The sequence below is a fragment of the Sebastes umbrosus genome, chromosome 13 (genome assembly GCF_015220745.1).
Source record: "Sebastes umbrosus isolate fSebUmb1 chromosome 13, fSebUmb1.pri, whole genome shotgun sequence".
In the NCBI taxonomy this organism is placed as follows: Eukaryota; Metazoa; Chordata; class Actinopteri; order Perciformes; family Sebastidae; genus Sebastes; species Sebastes umbrosus.
The window spans coordinates 15237738-15249806 of NC_051281.1; the positions used below are offsets into that span (position 1 = coordinate 15237738).

Below are 12069 nucleotides of genomic sequence, written 5' to 3' on the forward strand. Positions count from 1 at the left end.
ATGCTTTACGGTACATGGGCTTAGATAAATAACATATTCAGACAACACAATTTATCAGAATAAAGAGGTGTTAACATTACCAACAACAACATCGTGCCCGTTGACGAGGCCGGCCGAGAATAGTTCCTGGGAAACGCCATCAGCGGTGTCTGGTGAGGGAATAACATGACAAATATTGGGCCTGCAGCATTCCACTTAGCAGGTAATTGTGTTAGATATTGAATTAGATACTGTCAGGAGCACAAACACTTCCATTAACCATTACCCATATAACAATGCCTGAAGATGTTATCACATGGGGAATAGCACTTTCAAATCCATATAGGAAGAGCTCTTACCTCGCCCAGGAGTGAATTCAAACCGGATGTCATTCAGCTCCTTCTTAGAGTTCCTGAAAGAAGAGACAGGAAGGTATGATTGCATAAGTACCATCTGAAATGTTAGATTTAAATTTGTTGCAGCTCTGTCTGTTAACAGTTGTGTTTCTAAGTCTCCTGAGGCAGCAACATAAAGGAAGCAGACACAGGACTGAAGTTGCAGGAAACAAGCATGGGAGAAGGGCTGCGTGTAGACGTGAAAATAACTTATGTGAATTAGAAGAACCTGCATTAATTGATTTTTTGGCTCACTTGGCAGCAGCGGAAACGAGCTGTAAGCATGACATCCTATCACCGATCGATATGGTGAACATGCTGCAACCAGTGGTGGATTTATTCATCAAGCAGCATTCATTTGGAGTCGTGTTTGTGTTCAACTGACAAATGGTCATCCTATATATACACTCTCCTTGGTCTCGACCATAGACTGTATATAAGAAGTGGACGTAGTCACTGTGACGTCATCCACTAGTTTGTGGACTGCCATCTTGAAGCCTTGAGTTTGTCATTTTGGCCGTCCCCATCTTGGTTTTTAGCAACCAGAAGTGACACCAGAGGGTGGAGCTAACTACAACCGAACACTGAATAAGACATTTTTAGGCAACCAAAATGTTACAAATCACTTTCATAAACTGAAATCACACTTTGAAAGGGTTAAAGTTGTAAGACAACGCCGTGGTAGCAAGCTGACAATCACAATGTAGCCACGCCCTAAAGCATACCCTGCTTTATGGTCTATTTGACTCTAAATGGGACCATAATTTACTAAATGAACATCATGCTGTAATGAAGAAGACTTGAAACTAGTGATTGAGACTATAAACTCATGTTTACAATGTTTACTGAGGTAATAAATCAAGTGAGAAGTAGGCTCATTTTCTCATAGACTTCTATACAGTCAGACTTCTTTTTACAACCAGAGGAGTCGCCCCCTGCTGGCAATTAGACAGAATGCAAGTTTAAGGCACTTCTGCGTTGGCTTCACTTTTCAGACCCGGAAGTTGCCCACTTGTCTTGACCAACTCCTGTTGAAAATATGTAGCTCTTTAGGTGCTAAACGCTCCACTAGTATGTACACTAGCTAGTCGTCATTTGGTGCTGGGCAGGTAGCGAGTGGGTTTCTTTGTAGCATTTTTGCTGGAAAAAGGGCACTGATAGGAGCAGTGAGAGTTAACTAAAACAGTAAAGTTGCGGGCAAGAAAACCAAATCAAAACGGCACTAAAACACTCTGCAGAGTTTAGGAGAGTCTAGTGATAATTCTCATCACTACCAGCAACTCATTTTGATCCATTGTTTAAAATATATGTAAAGCACATTTTCCTACAATAATTTGGTAAATGAGTTGCCACAAAAAACTAATGGACATTAAATTAAATGTGAATTTTCTCTCACTTTGAAAAGATCGTTTGGATTACCATAAAAGCAGAGCACCTGTGCTGTAGCACTGGATGAAGGACATGTCTCAGTGGTTACCACGTACTGAGCAGTATGAAGGTAACAGCTGTCTAACTGCTTTCCCTGCATACCTCACAACTCCTGCATCCACTGAGATAGAAGAGGATAACAAAAATGTTGCTTTTCTCAAAACTACTCTACATGAAGAACTGCCGGAAATGTTGGCTTCTGCTAATCTGTGTGCATTTATCTCTTTAGATTATGACTAAATGTGATTTTATTGTTTACAGCATCCTGTAATGTAGCTGCAACTTTGAGGTGGTGCGTACCCCTCAACTCTAGACTGCAGTCAAATGTGAAAAAAAAAGAAAAAAACAGGCATGTATCAATCCAGCTTGTTTGATTGCATTAATGAAATGTGTCCTCCAGCCTCTTTGCATCTTCAACTTGCATTCATTTGCATCACTTGTATTAGAAATCTGTCTTTAAAATGTGTGTGTGACGGGGGAGTAGCCGGTCGCTGATAAAAGCAGGACGTGCAGTGCAGTATCGTAGGAGAAGATTAATATGGTTTGTAGTCGAGTTAAATAAATCACACGGCCGGCCCACGACCCTCATTTCAGAGGAGATTAGAGCCATAATTTAACACACTCATAAGCAAAAACATATCTGCAATGAGTTTGTTAGTAGTAGGTCTAAATACAGCATAGTGGGAGTGAGGATTTACTATTAGCTTAGCCGTGAGGCAACTTGACTTGTTTTGTATTTTGGAGTTGCATTTGAAAAAGAAAAAGCAGGGTAACAACTCTGGTGGAGCAGATGGACGTAAACAACATCTCTATTCCCAGCAGAGGAAGCAGACGGAACACATTGCCAAGGCTGTCAAGGCGACATGTATGTAAAGAGGATCATAATCCTGCCAAAATAAATCATGCCTACAATCTGCATCCTTTTTAAATAGCACTCTGAAGAGTCAATGTTCACACAGTTCAACAGCAGGGAAATTAGCATTTCACCCACCAAACCCCTTTCTATTTTTGACACATTGTGAACTGGCTTGCGTATGTGAGATAACTGTATAATCCCATCGGACAATGACAGGTTTATGACACACTATTTTGAAAAAACAACAACAAAGAATTAAAACAATTTGTACTGCTTCTCACTACTAAACACAGGTTTGTGGTCTTAGGCACAGGCTTCAATAAACATTTACACTGTCAATTAATATAGAGAATCCATTGTTATGACTGAAATACATACCCAAGGCTCATATCTTAATAGCATATCACATGGCCAAAAGCACATCATAATGAATAAGTTCAGGCAACCAATGTATTAACTTATTAGAGATGAAATCCGGGTTTCACATAGAAAGCATATAGTACAGTACTTGCAAAAAAACTCATAAATGTGTCAAACGTTACTAAAGATGCAATTAACCCCCCACTGGTAAAGCTTTATTTTAAGGGTCCATAATTTCCAAATATTTTCCTAATAATTTCCAAGAACCTTCCTGGAAAGAACCAGGATATTTTTTATTAATTATCGGTAAATTAAGACAGTTTTCAGTCTCTAGACTCTCAGTTAATTAATTTTTAATAATTTTTTTTATTTAGTGAAGCGAGACATGTGAGACTAGACAAGTTAGAACTTAATACATTGGGTGATATGACAGCATAAACATAAAAAACATGCTTTGGGTACCTACAATGGCAACAGCGTAAAAAAAGTTAGTTAGGTTTTATGGTTTGGAGTGGTTTTACAAAATAAAATAAAAATAAAAAGAGGAAAGCATAAATAGTTTTCTCAGCAGGGGTGGATAGAGATATCTGAGGTCCAGGTATGTTATGATACTTTATTTGTGTCTAGAGTTTTGTCTTTATCTTTGCTTTTTTTTCCCCTTTTCTTCCAAACTTTGCTAACATTTTTGCTTATGCTGCGTGAGACAGGGGTTTCCCTTCAATAGCCGCCCCCAGGCCCTGGGGAGGAAGCTGGCTGTCAGAGGTCCCATCAAATCAATTAATTCTAACTAATTGCTAGCGCATCCTCTAGGGGGGATAACCAATGAGAGATCATGGGCTTGTTATCGTACCAGCGACACCTAGTGAGATGACAGAGATGGATAAGGATTTATTTGGCTCAAAACAATTGAAGATGGCAGCAAGCTGTAAACCCAATTTCGGGCTTATGAACGACATCGCAGGCACTACTGTTTCTCTAAGAATTATCAGCAAGACATTTCAGAAGCTACCCTGACATTTGTCAACTTCTAATTACCCTAAAACACGTAAATGTCACCTCCGGACGGAACTGCTCAGTGAAATCAATTTGCATCTGTGCTATTCTGGCTAGTTAAGCTCCAATGACATTGCACCAACGGCAAGCATATTATGCAAGTCTGAACTTCCCCTTCAAACTGCTGACAACACTCTTCTCAGGAGACCTCTGTGCCTTTGTAAAAAAAAAAAACATTGAATGAGTTCCAAGCAAAATGTTGACAAAAATCCAATCATGCTGCTGCTGCTCCCTCGTCTCCTCTGCAGAGGGGATCATATTACCATAAACTCATGCTAATCAGCTCAACTCCCTTATTAGTAGAGATAGCAGACCAATTAGCGGTTTATTTTGCTCTCTCAAATGCAATTACTTTCACGGATTCACCATTTAACTTTAGGCTAATTTTCACAATTAGGGTTTTACCGTTGTGTTTTTTGCCAACATAGCCATAATATTTTACCTGACAACTAACAACCAGATCCAGTTTTAAAAAAACTAATGTTCTTTGAATTCACGTTGAGGCCGAGCAACACTGATACTAGGGGATACTACTTGGGACTGTGTAGGATTTGAATCAAATGGAGAGTCTAAGGACAGGGGGTGTCGTATGCTGCACAGATTGTTAAGCCCCTTGAGGCACATTTGTGATTTGTGATATTGGGTTGACTTGATGTGAATTAAAAGTGCAGTGTGTAGGATTTGGCGGCATCTAGTGGTGTGGTGGCAGATCGCAACCAACTGAGTACCCCTTCGCCGAGTGCAAAACCGTGGTAACACCGTTCGCCTCGCTCAGAGGCCATCCTTACCATAATAACACTACTTTAGGAGCAACGGAAGTCAGACGACGGCAGCAGGTACCATGGTTTTACACTCTGCGGCTCACGTTACCTCATTTTCATAAGCGTGTCGGAGAACTTAACATAAAAACGCTACTGTAGAAACATGACGGAGCAACATGGCAGACTCCGTGAAGAGGACCTGCTCCCTATGTAGATATGAAGGGCTCATTCTATGCTAACGAAAACACAACGATTCTTAGTTTCAGATGATTATATAATCATTATATTATATTCCAATTCTGCTAATAGATGCCCCGAAATGTTACACACTGTTCCTTTAAATACACTGCTTCTTAAACAGCCGCACACTATTTGTGACCATAAATATCTCTAGTTCTGCCCCCAATACATGGGAACACAGCCAAAGAAATCCAAAAATATGATGCAGTGTCTCATCTTATAATACCTTCTGTGCTGATTCACTTTAAAACATCCAGCCAAATCCTCAGCAATAAAAAAAAACCTCATTTCCTCAATCAGAAGCAAATAGCTCAGAACATTCCCTTGTCCTTGTCCCAAGATCTTAAAACATCAGTCAGCATCTGCTGTTCAGATGGAGATAATGTTGTTGATACCATAAAGAACAGCATTTGAAGGATAAATTGTACACAAACAGAGGCTTGATGTTATTCACCCTTTCAAAAGGTTTTCGTATCTTGCTGCTACATCAAATAAAACGCAATGTTCTGTCAAGTGGCTTTTTTCTAGTCGAGAGGAATATAAAGCATAGTACAAAAATCCCATCGTTAACACATCCCCTATGTCATACTGGAGAGCATGTCAAAATGAAAGGTCTTGGTACAGTAATCCACCAGGGCATATATTAGCATTTAAAAACGTCATATTTCTAAGAAAAAAAAATGTCATCAAGCTTCATGGCTTTACATCTAAGAAGGCATCCATCACATGTCTGCATCTCTAATACTGAATAACGTTCCAGCTGTCAAACTAGAGAGATGACCTGACAGCCTAATGCTGGGATCATATTAAACACAGTGAATGTACTTCTCTGTCAAAATTAATTCATTTGCCACACGACTCTGCTTTGACATATTTTAACGAGGTCCTTCTGAAGATACCAAGGTTACATTTTTTTCACTTTTTTTTTTGTTTGAGTCATAAAATCCACAGATTGAACAAACATCATAAAATCCAGTGGTTCCCAAACCTGTGCAGAACCATGCATCATTTATATTTAACCTCGCCGTGCCACCCAGTTTGTGAACCACTGATTAGATCCATGGATAAACTGTGAAACTGAGGAACTGAAAAAGCCCAAACCATCAAAACTGGCAATTAATTTTAATCACCAGGTTAGAATAATGACTGTTCACCAGCCGTCCCCTGTTGCATCCAGACCACTGTTTAGTTATTACCTTAGCACATAATAAAATGGTTCTCTGTGCCATGCTGGACGCCTGGAGTGTGCTTCAGATGTCTGTTCAGAGAGAGTGCTCTGTGACCAGCTCATCAGGGAGCTACAGGCAAAGCTACTGTCCTAAAATGCACCATTGTCTGTCTGTTGCATCCATTAAAATGTCCTCTCTCTCTCTCTCTATTGGTGTGTTTGCATGCTTAGTGCTTAGACGGAGAGAGGGAAGATATAATTTAAATCTTATGCAGATCATGTATTTATAATGTGTGTACACCTGCCTTGCATTCCCTTATCATATGTTAAAGTGAAAGGATGCAAAATTTAGTTGCTTTCAAACAGAAAGTATCTGCATTGATCATTCTGAGGCCAAATCACAGGCCTCCACTTTGCACATTAAAATGTGTTCATGTCTGGAATACTACAGCAAGAAGCAAAGGGCTCTAAGAAAGGAGGAAAGTGGAACAGAGCCAGAGAACCAGTGGAGTGTAACCCTCTCCTCCCTACGACACAACCAGCGAGACAAGGGGAGATGAAGCGATCCCTGGCAATGCCAGAGCCCCTCTGTAGCAGCAAAGATCATTAGGTTTATTAATGGCCTGCATGTTTAGTACAAAGTGAAAAGATGATGCATCCAGAAACATAATTAGTCATTTTCCTGCTTTTACTCCACAGAAACATGGTGATTTTTAACTGCTTTTTAAGACCGTGTTGCCACGAGTGATCCAAAACAATAATTTTCTTAAGATTGCCATGTGTATCAGCCAACGATAAAGAAATCTATCCAAAGATAAGTATCTGTCTCACCTTAGCCGTAGCACCATGTTCACAGCACCTTGAATGTAGGTTGTGTTGTCAAACGGTTCAACCTGCATGAGAAAACATCTGATGATGAGGCAGTTTACGTGGCACACTGATGTACTTAGACATCAGACAAATAAAAATATTTTCTGTGGAATAGAGGAAGAAACTTTGCACACAGCATGTGCTGCAGAGCGAGAGGTTCTGGTAACTGCAAGATGAACGTTTAGGCTGCATCCGAAATCACATACTATTCACCCAATATGTGTACTATCGTTCAACATACTTTTGTGTGAATAAACAGAGCCTCTTTGTCGGTTGGAGACGCGTAACCATGGTAAGCTGTGTCAACCTCATGTGACAAAACAATGATTCGTGACAATCAATAAGTCTGAACTAATTTTAAAAAATACATTACGCCTTGCAAAGTGGAATCTTATGCTTACACTTAAATTGAAGCGTTATTGACATTACAGAGCTTTCTGTCAACGTTTGTTATGAATGTTGTCGTCACTACCGCATTGCATTGTGGGAAATTAATGGCGCAGTAGTGTCCAGCGTTTGCATACTGTAATATTAAACCGGAAATAGTATGAAATTTACGTCCTATAGGTTTCATACTAAGCTTTCGGACTTACTAAAAAATTCCACATACTGTTTTATTGTACTAAATATCATGTTACTGTAGAATTTCGGATGCAGCCATAGTCAGGAAAATTCAGTGACCGCACACCATGTGGTTTATTTTTTCTGAAAAATGTCCATTTATTACAGCTGCAGGGAGAGTTGTATGGGCAAAAGAAGGAACAATACATAAAGGTGTATTGTGTAAGGAACAATTACCGTTATCAATACCATATTACTAATGGGCTCTTTGTATGGCAAAGAATAGACATTAGGGGTAAGAAATGATTGCTGAGTAGCTGTCAGAGTAAATTCCTGACTAGAGCACAAGACTACACCTCAAACTGCTTTGGCTCATTTTCAAAATGACAATAGGCTCAGAAAATGGGCTGCAATGGCAATGAGTCTTTAGATGAGATACACCCAGGCACTGAACTGGCACTGTCAGGCAGACAGCCATTTACTCTGAGTTATTACTGCTGAGAGCATCCCTCCAGGAGAACAACACACACACACACACACACACACACACACACACACATATACACCCACCTACACACACATGTACAGTATGCACACGCATGGATGTGCACAAACACACACAGACACAATCACAGTGGCATCAAGGTCATTGAATCATGACAAATTAGTGCTGCTGCTGCTGCTGAGTCCCTCACCTGGGGATGCTGAATAGACAACGCTGCAATAGGGACATTGTTGGCATTCTCCTCATTCTAGGAAGAACAAAATGAGAGGCATAATTGTGCAAATGCTATTACATCTGTTGTAAAAAAAAAAAAAAAAAATCAAATCAGAGCTCATCTTATAAAGACAACACAGGAAAGTCAATTCAAAACAATCAATGTGGAGCAATTTGCTGGCTTTGTCTCTAAAACAGGTGCTTGGCTGTTTTGTTTAACCTGCATACAAATATGTGTGGTGAAATAAACATTCATAATTGTTTTAATTATTCTCACACAAGCGTCAGCCCAAGTAGGCAAGTTAATTGCATTTCCAAAAATACCCCTCTGCCAATTTACCAAGTTATATTGCAGCAGAGAGGATGAAGCTTTTTTGTATTCTTGTCTCTTCAGCAAAACACAAAAAGGTATTTACATTTTTAATCACATGTTAAAATTGGTGTATAAGAGAGCTAACTTACATCTTTGGCCTCATCTTTGACCCTTCGTGACTGGAAGGAAAAATCAAACACACATTTACATTTTCATATTCATAAGTACACAGCAATAACAATGATTTATTTCCTCTTTTTTACAGTTTCTCAAAGAGCAAAAAAGCCTTAAAAGGATAGTTTGGGTGTTTTGAGGTGGGGTTGCTTGAGGTACAACAGCACAGCAGCAAAACTTATTTAAGCCACCTAGAAGAAAGGCCCACCTAAAAAATCATTATCAGTTTAAGTGTACGCTATATTTAGAATATTTTTAGTCGGCTTACCTTGCTGTGAGAAAGCTATACAGTCTAAGTTTCCATCGGGGAACTGAAACTCCATTGAAAAAAACTATAATTTTACCTCACAGAACACGGGAATAGCTTGTCTACCGCTGCCTTGATCGGTTAGTTTGTTAGTGTTATTGTGTGACTTTGGTTAGTTTAGATTCACCAAAGTCTCGCAAAAGCACAAACAAACTAAACGGATCGAGGCAGCGGTAGACCAGCAACTCCCGTGTTCTGTGAGGTAAAATTATAGGTTTTTCAATGGAGTCTGGTGTCTTTGGCGAGAGCATAGATGGATACAACGGCTTCAGTTTCCCGTCGGAAAGGGCTGTCTAACGGCAAGGTAAAGCAGTGAAAATATTCTAACTATAGCGTACACTTAAACGGATATCCATTTTTTTAGGTGAGCCTTCATTTTAGGAAGCTAAGATACGTTTTTGCTGCCGGCCCCTTCCACAGCAGTACATTGCTTTGGTTTTGCGCGGTAACTCCTGTCTGCTTCTCCAAACTGGGGGCATGCTGACCGCCATATACTGTAGGTAATACACTGACTACGGATAATTGCCTTATACAACCCCACTTCAAAACACCGAACTATCCCTTTAATGCATTTTTTTAGTTTTCATATACTGTATGTCTGTTTCTCAATCTTTCAGTCCAAACCTATTTTTCACTTTTATGAAAAAAAGAAAAGTACAACTGCTGTAAAGAAACAATAATGTGATCAATTAAAGGGAACAAAGAACACATCCTTATAAAAGATACTATCAACAACTTAAATCATCGTAAATCACAACTTCTGGTAACATATCATTTGTTGCATCATACATTAAAGCTGGGGATCTTTATCAAAGGGCTCTTTGATCATAGCTGCCTATTCCTCCTGCCTCACATCCTTGCAGCTCATTACAGCGACCTCATGACAGGCTCTCAGAGATGAGCCATCTGCTATCCAAAAAACACTGACTGATCAGGGAGGGAAGGAGCGTACAGGGTCGAAGACAGACGGGGAGGTTGCATAACGGTTTGATCTACAGGTTAGACATGACATGCAGCAATAATGACCAACACTTTAACTCAAATTCTAAATTTCCATGTGAACGTTGTAGTTTTGTTACAATGACAAATAAAGCTGAATCAAAATAAAATAATCTTGATGAAGAATGATGTGTTGTAAAACTTGGTGCAAAACACTGGTGCATTTGAAGATGAATATAAAGAATCGTGAGTAAATATGAAAGAGGAGTCCCACCTACCCTGCCCTGATTCACCGCTGCCTTGCCCTCCTCGCTGCTCTCGTCCAGCTCGTCGTCGCTCCACTCCCAGTCTCCGTCCTCTGTCTTGTGCAGGTGGCCACTGGAGCCCGGGACTCTCCTCACCTGAACCGTGACACACAGCCAGCACACTTCATGTTAATGACATCATTCGTAGTGTTTAATTGAACACGTATCTATGTACATGGTGGTTTATCCATGATTCCATTATGTTTTACAAGCCTTTATATTAGAGCACTGGAACCCTTGTGATGAGCTGATGTACCTAAAGGATCCCTTCCCAGAGAGAAACTACTGGCAATCATAGTCGATTAGTCGACTAATCAGTCATTTTGGTCTTAGTCGACTAAGATTTCTTTACCCGATTAGTCATTTTTTATGCTTTGTCATGCTGAATGACTTATTTCCAAGAAACTTATCAGCATATTTGTGACATTAAAAGTACATTTACAAAGCCACATTCAACTCACTTACACCAAATTCACACCAGAGCAGTAACAAAGTGTGGCCTGCGGCGAGCTGCCATGCAATGTTTATGAAAAGCTGCGGCGGCCGCTCCCGAGCTCAGCAAGTTGTGGATGTTTGGGACAAGTTTAACTTTTCGCGACGAAGTGCAGGCAGAGAGTACCTGCAGCCAAACAGTAAACAGATCCTGGGTCTCCTGTAACATGTTGACCTATGTTGCACAGAATTTCTTCCCGGCTGAAACACATGAACACGCCTCCCGGCCGCAGAAAAGTGTAATTATTGTGTCACTTCGCCGCTGCCTGCTGTGAATTCAGTGTTAGCCTGTTGAATAACGTCAAATGCTGCAGTGTATTGCTGCCACTAAAAAAATAATCTGCCTAGTTTCTTGCATTTACAAGATTCTTTTCATGTTATAACAAGATATTATTATATTGTTATGTTGTTACAACAGAGAAATGTTTCTGGTAAAAACTGAATAATTTAGTATGTAGTAGTAATGTAGTAAAGAAAATATATCATACTAACATGAAAAATATCTTGTTATAACATAAAAAGGATGTTGTGAAAACGAGAAAATCTTCTTGCTATACATCTTTCACAGACCCCTGGTGCATCAGATAGGTTGTATGGCTCCTTTTCAAAGGATACTGGTATGAATGTCATCACAACATTGGTGATATACAGTTCACTGACAAACAAAACTGCTCAGTACTCCAATAAAAAACATACAGTTAGCACAGTACAAGGGAAAACTCTATAAATCAAATAAAGAGGCAACATAAGAGAGATATCCAATATTACTTGGTTAAACAACGAATATAAAGCAGATAAGTACGGCTGAGTCATTGGTAAAGCCTGTAATGTGTTGCAGCTCTACAGTCTGGAGGAGTGTGTAAGACAAGCAACACATGACTACAGTAGTCTAGCAGTGTGAGGTAAAATATGAGAGCACCACAGTGTTACAGAAGAGGCAGCGCATGAAACTGTTAGCCACACAACAACCAGGGTCATATATATATAAATGCCCCAATGTTAAAACAAGGTCAAAGTTAAAGAAGCACTACCGCTCTGGTGGTTTCTGGTGGGTTTTTATCCAAACCTGACACAGAACAACGGCTCCCCCAGTTCTGCTCAGGGTCCTTGAGCAAAACAGACACAGATCAATGCACCCAGCAGCCATACA

General features: G+C 39.9%; 1 protein-coding gene across 10 annotated transcripts in view; it reads right to left on the reverse strand.

Moving 5' to 3' along the window:
- stk39 (serine threonine kinase 39) overlaps positions 1–12069 on the reverse strand; it is a 43244-nt gene that overhangs the window by 6136 nt on the left and 25039 nt on the right. For 9 of the 10 annotated variants that reach the window (XM_037789809.1, XM_037789816.1, XM_037789817.1 and 6 more), the window contains 6 exons: positions 10401–10523; positions 8852–8881; positions 8367–8423; positions 7072–7133; positions 339–391; positions 81–149 (listed from right to left, as the gene is read on the reverse strand). In XM_037789809.1, the coding sequence (XP_037645737.1) occupies positions 81–149; positions 339–391; positions 7072–7133; positions 8367–8423; positions 8852–8881; positions 10401–10523 (394 nt within the window). Of the gene's footprint in view, positions 1–80; positions 150–338; positions 392–2484; positions 4228–7071; positions 7134–8366; positions 8424–8851; positions 8882–10400; positions 10524–12069 lie in introns of those variants that run through there. The other variant, XM_037789819.1, reaches the window with a different exon arrangement.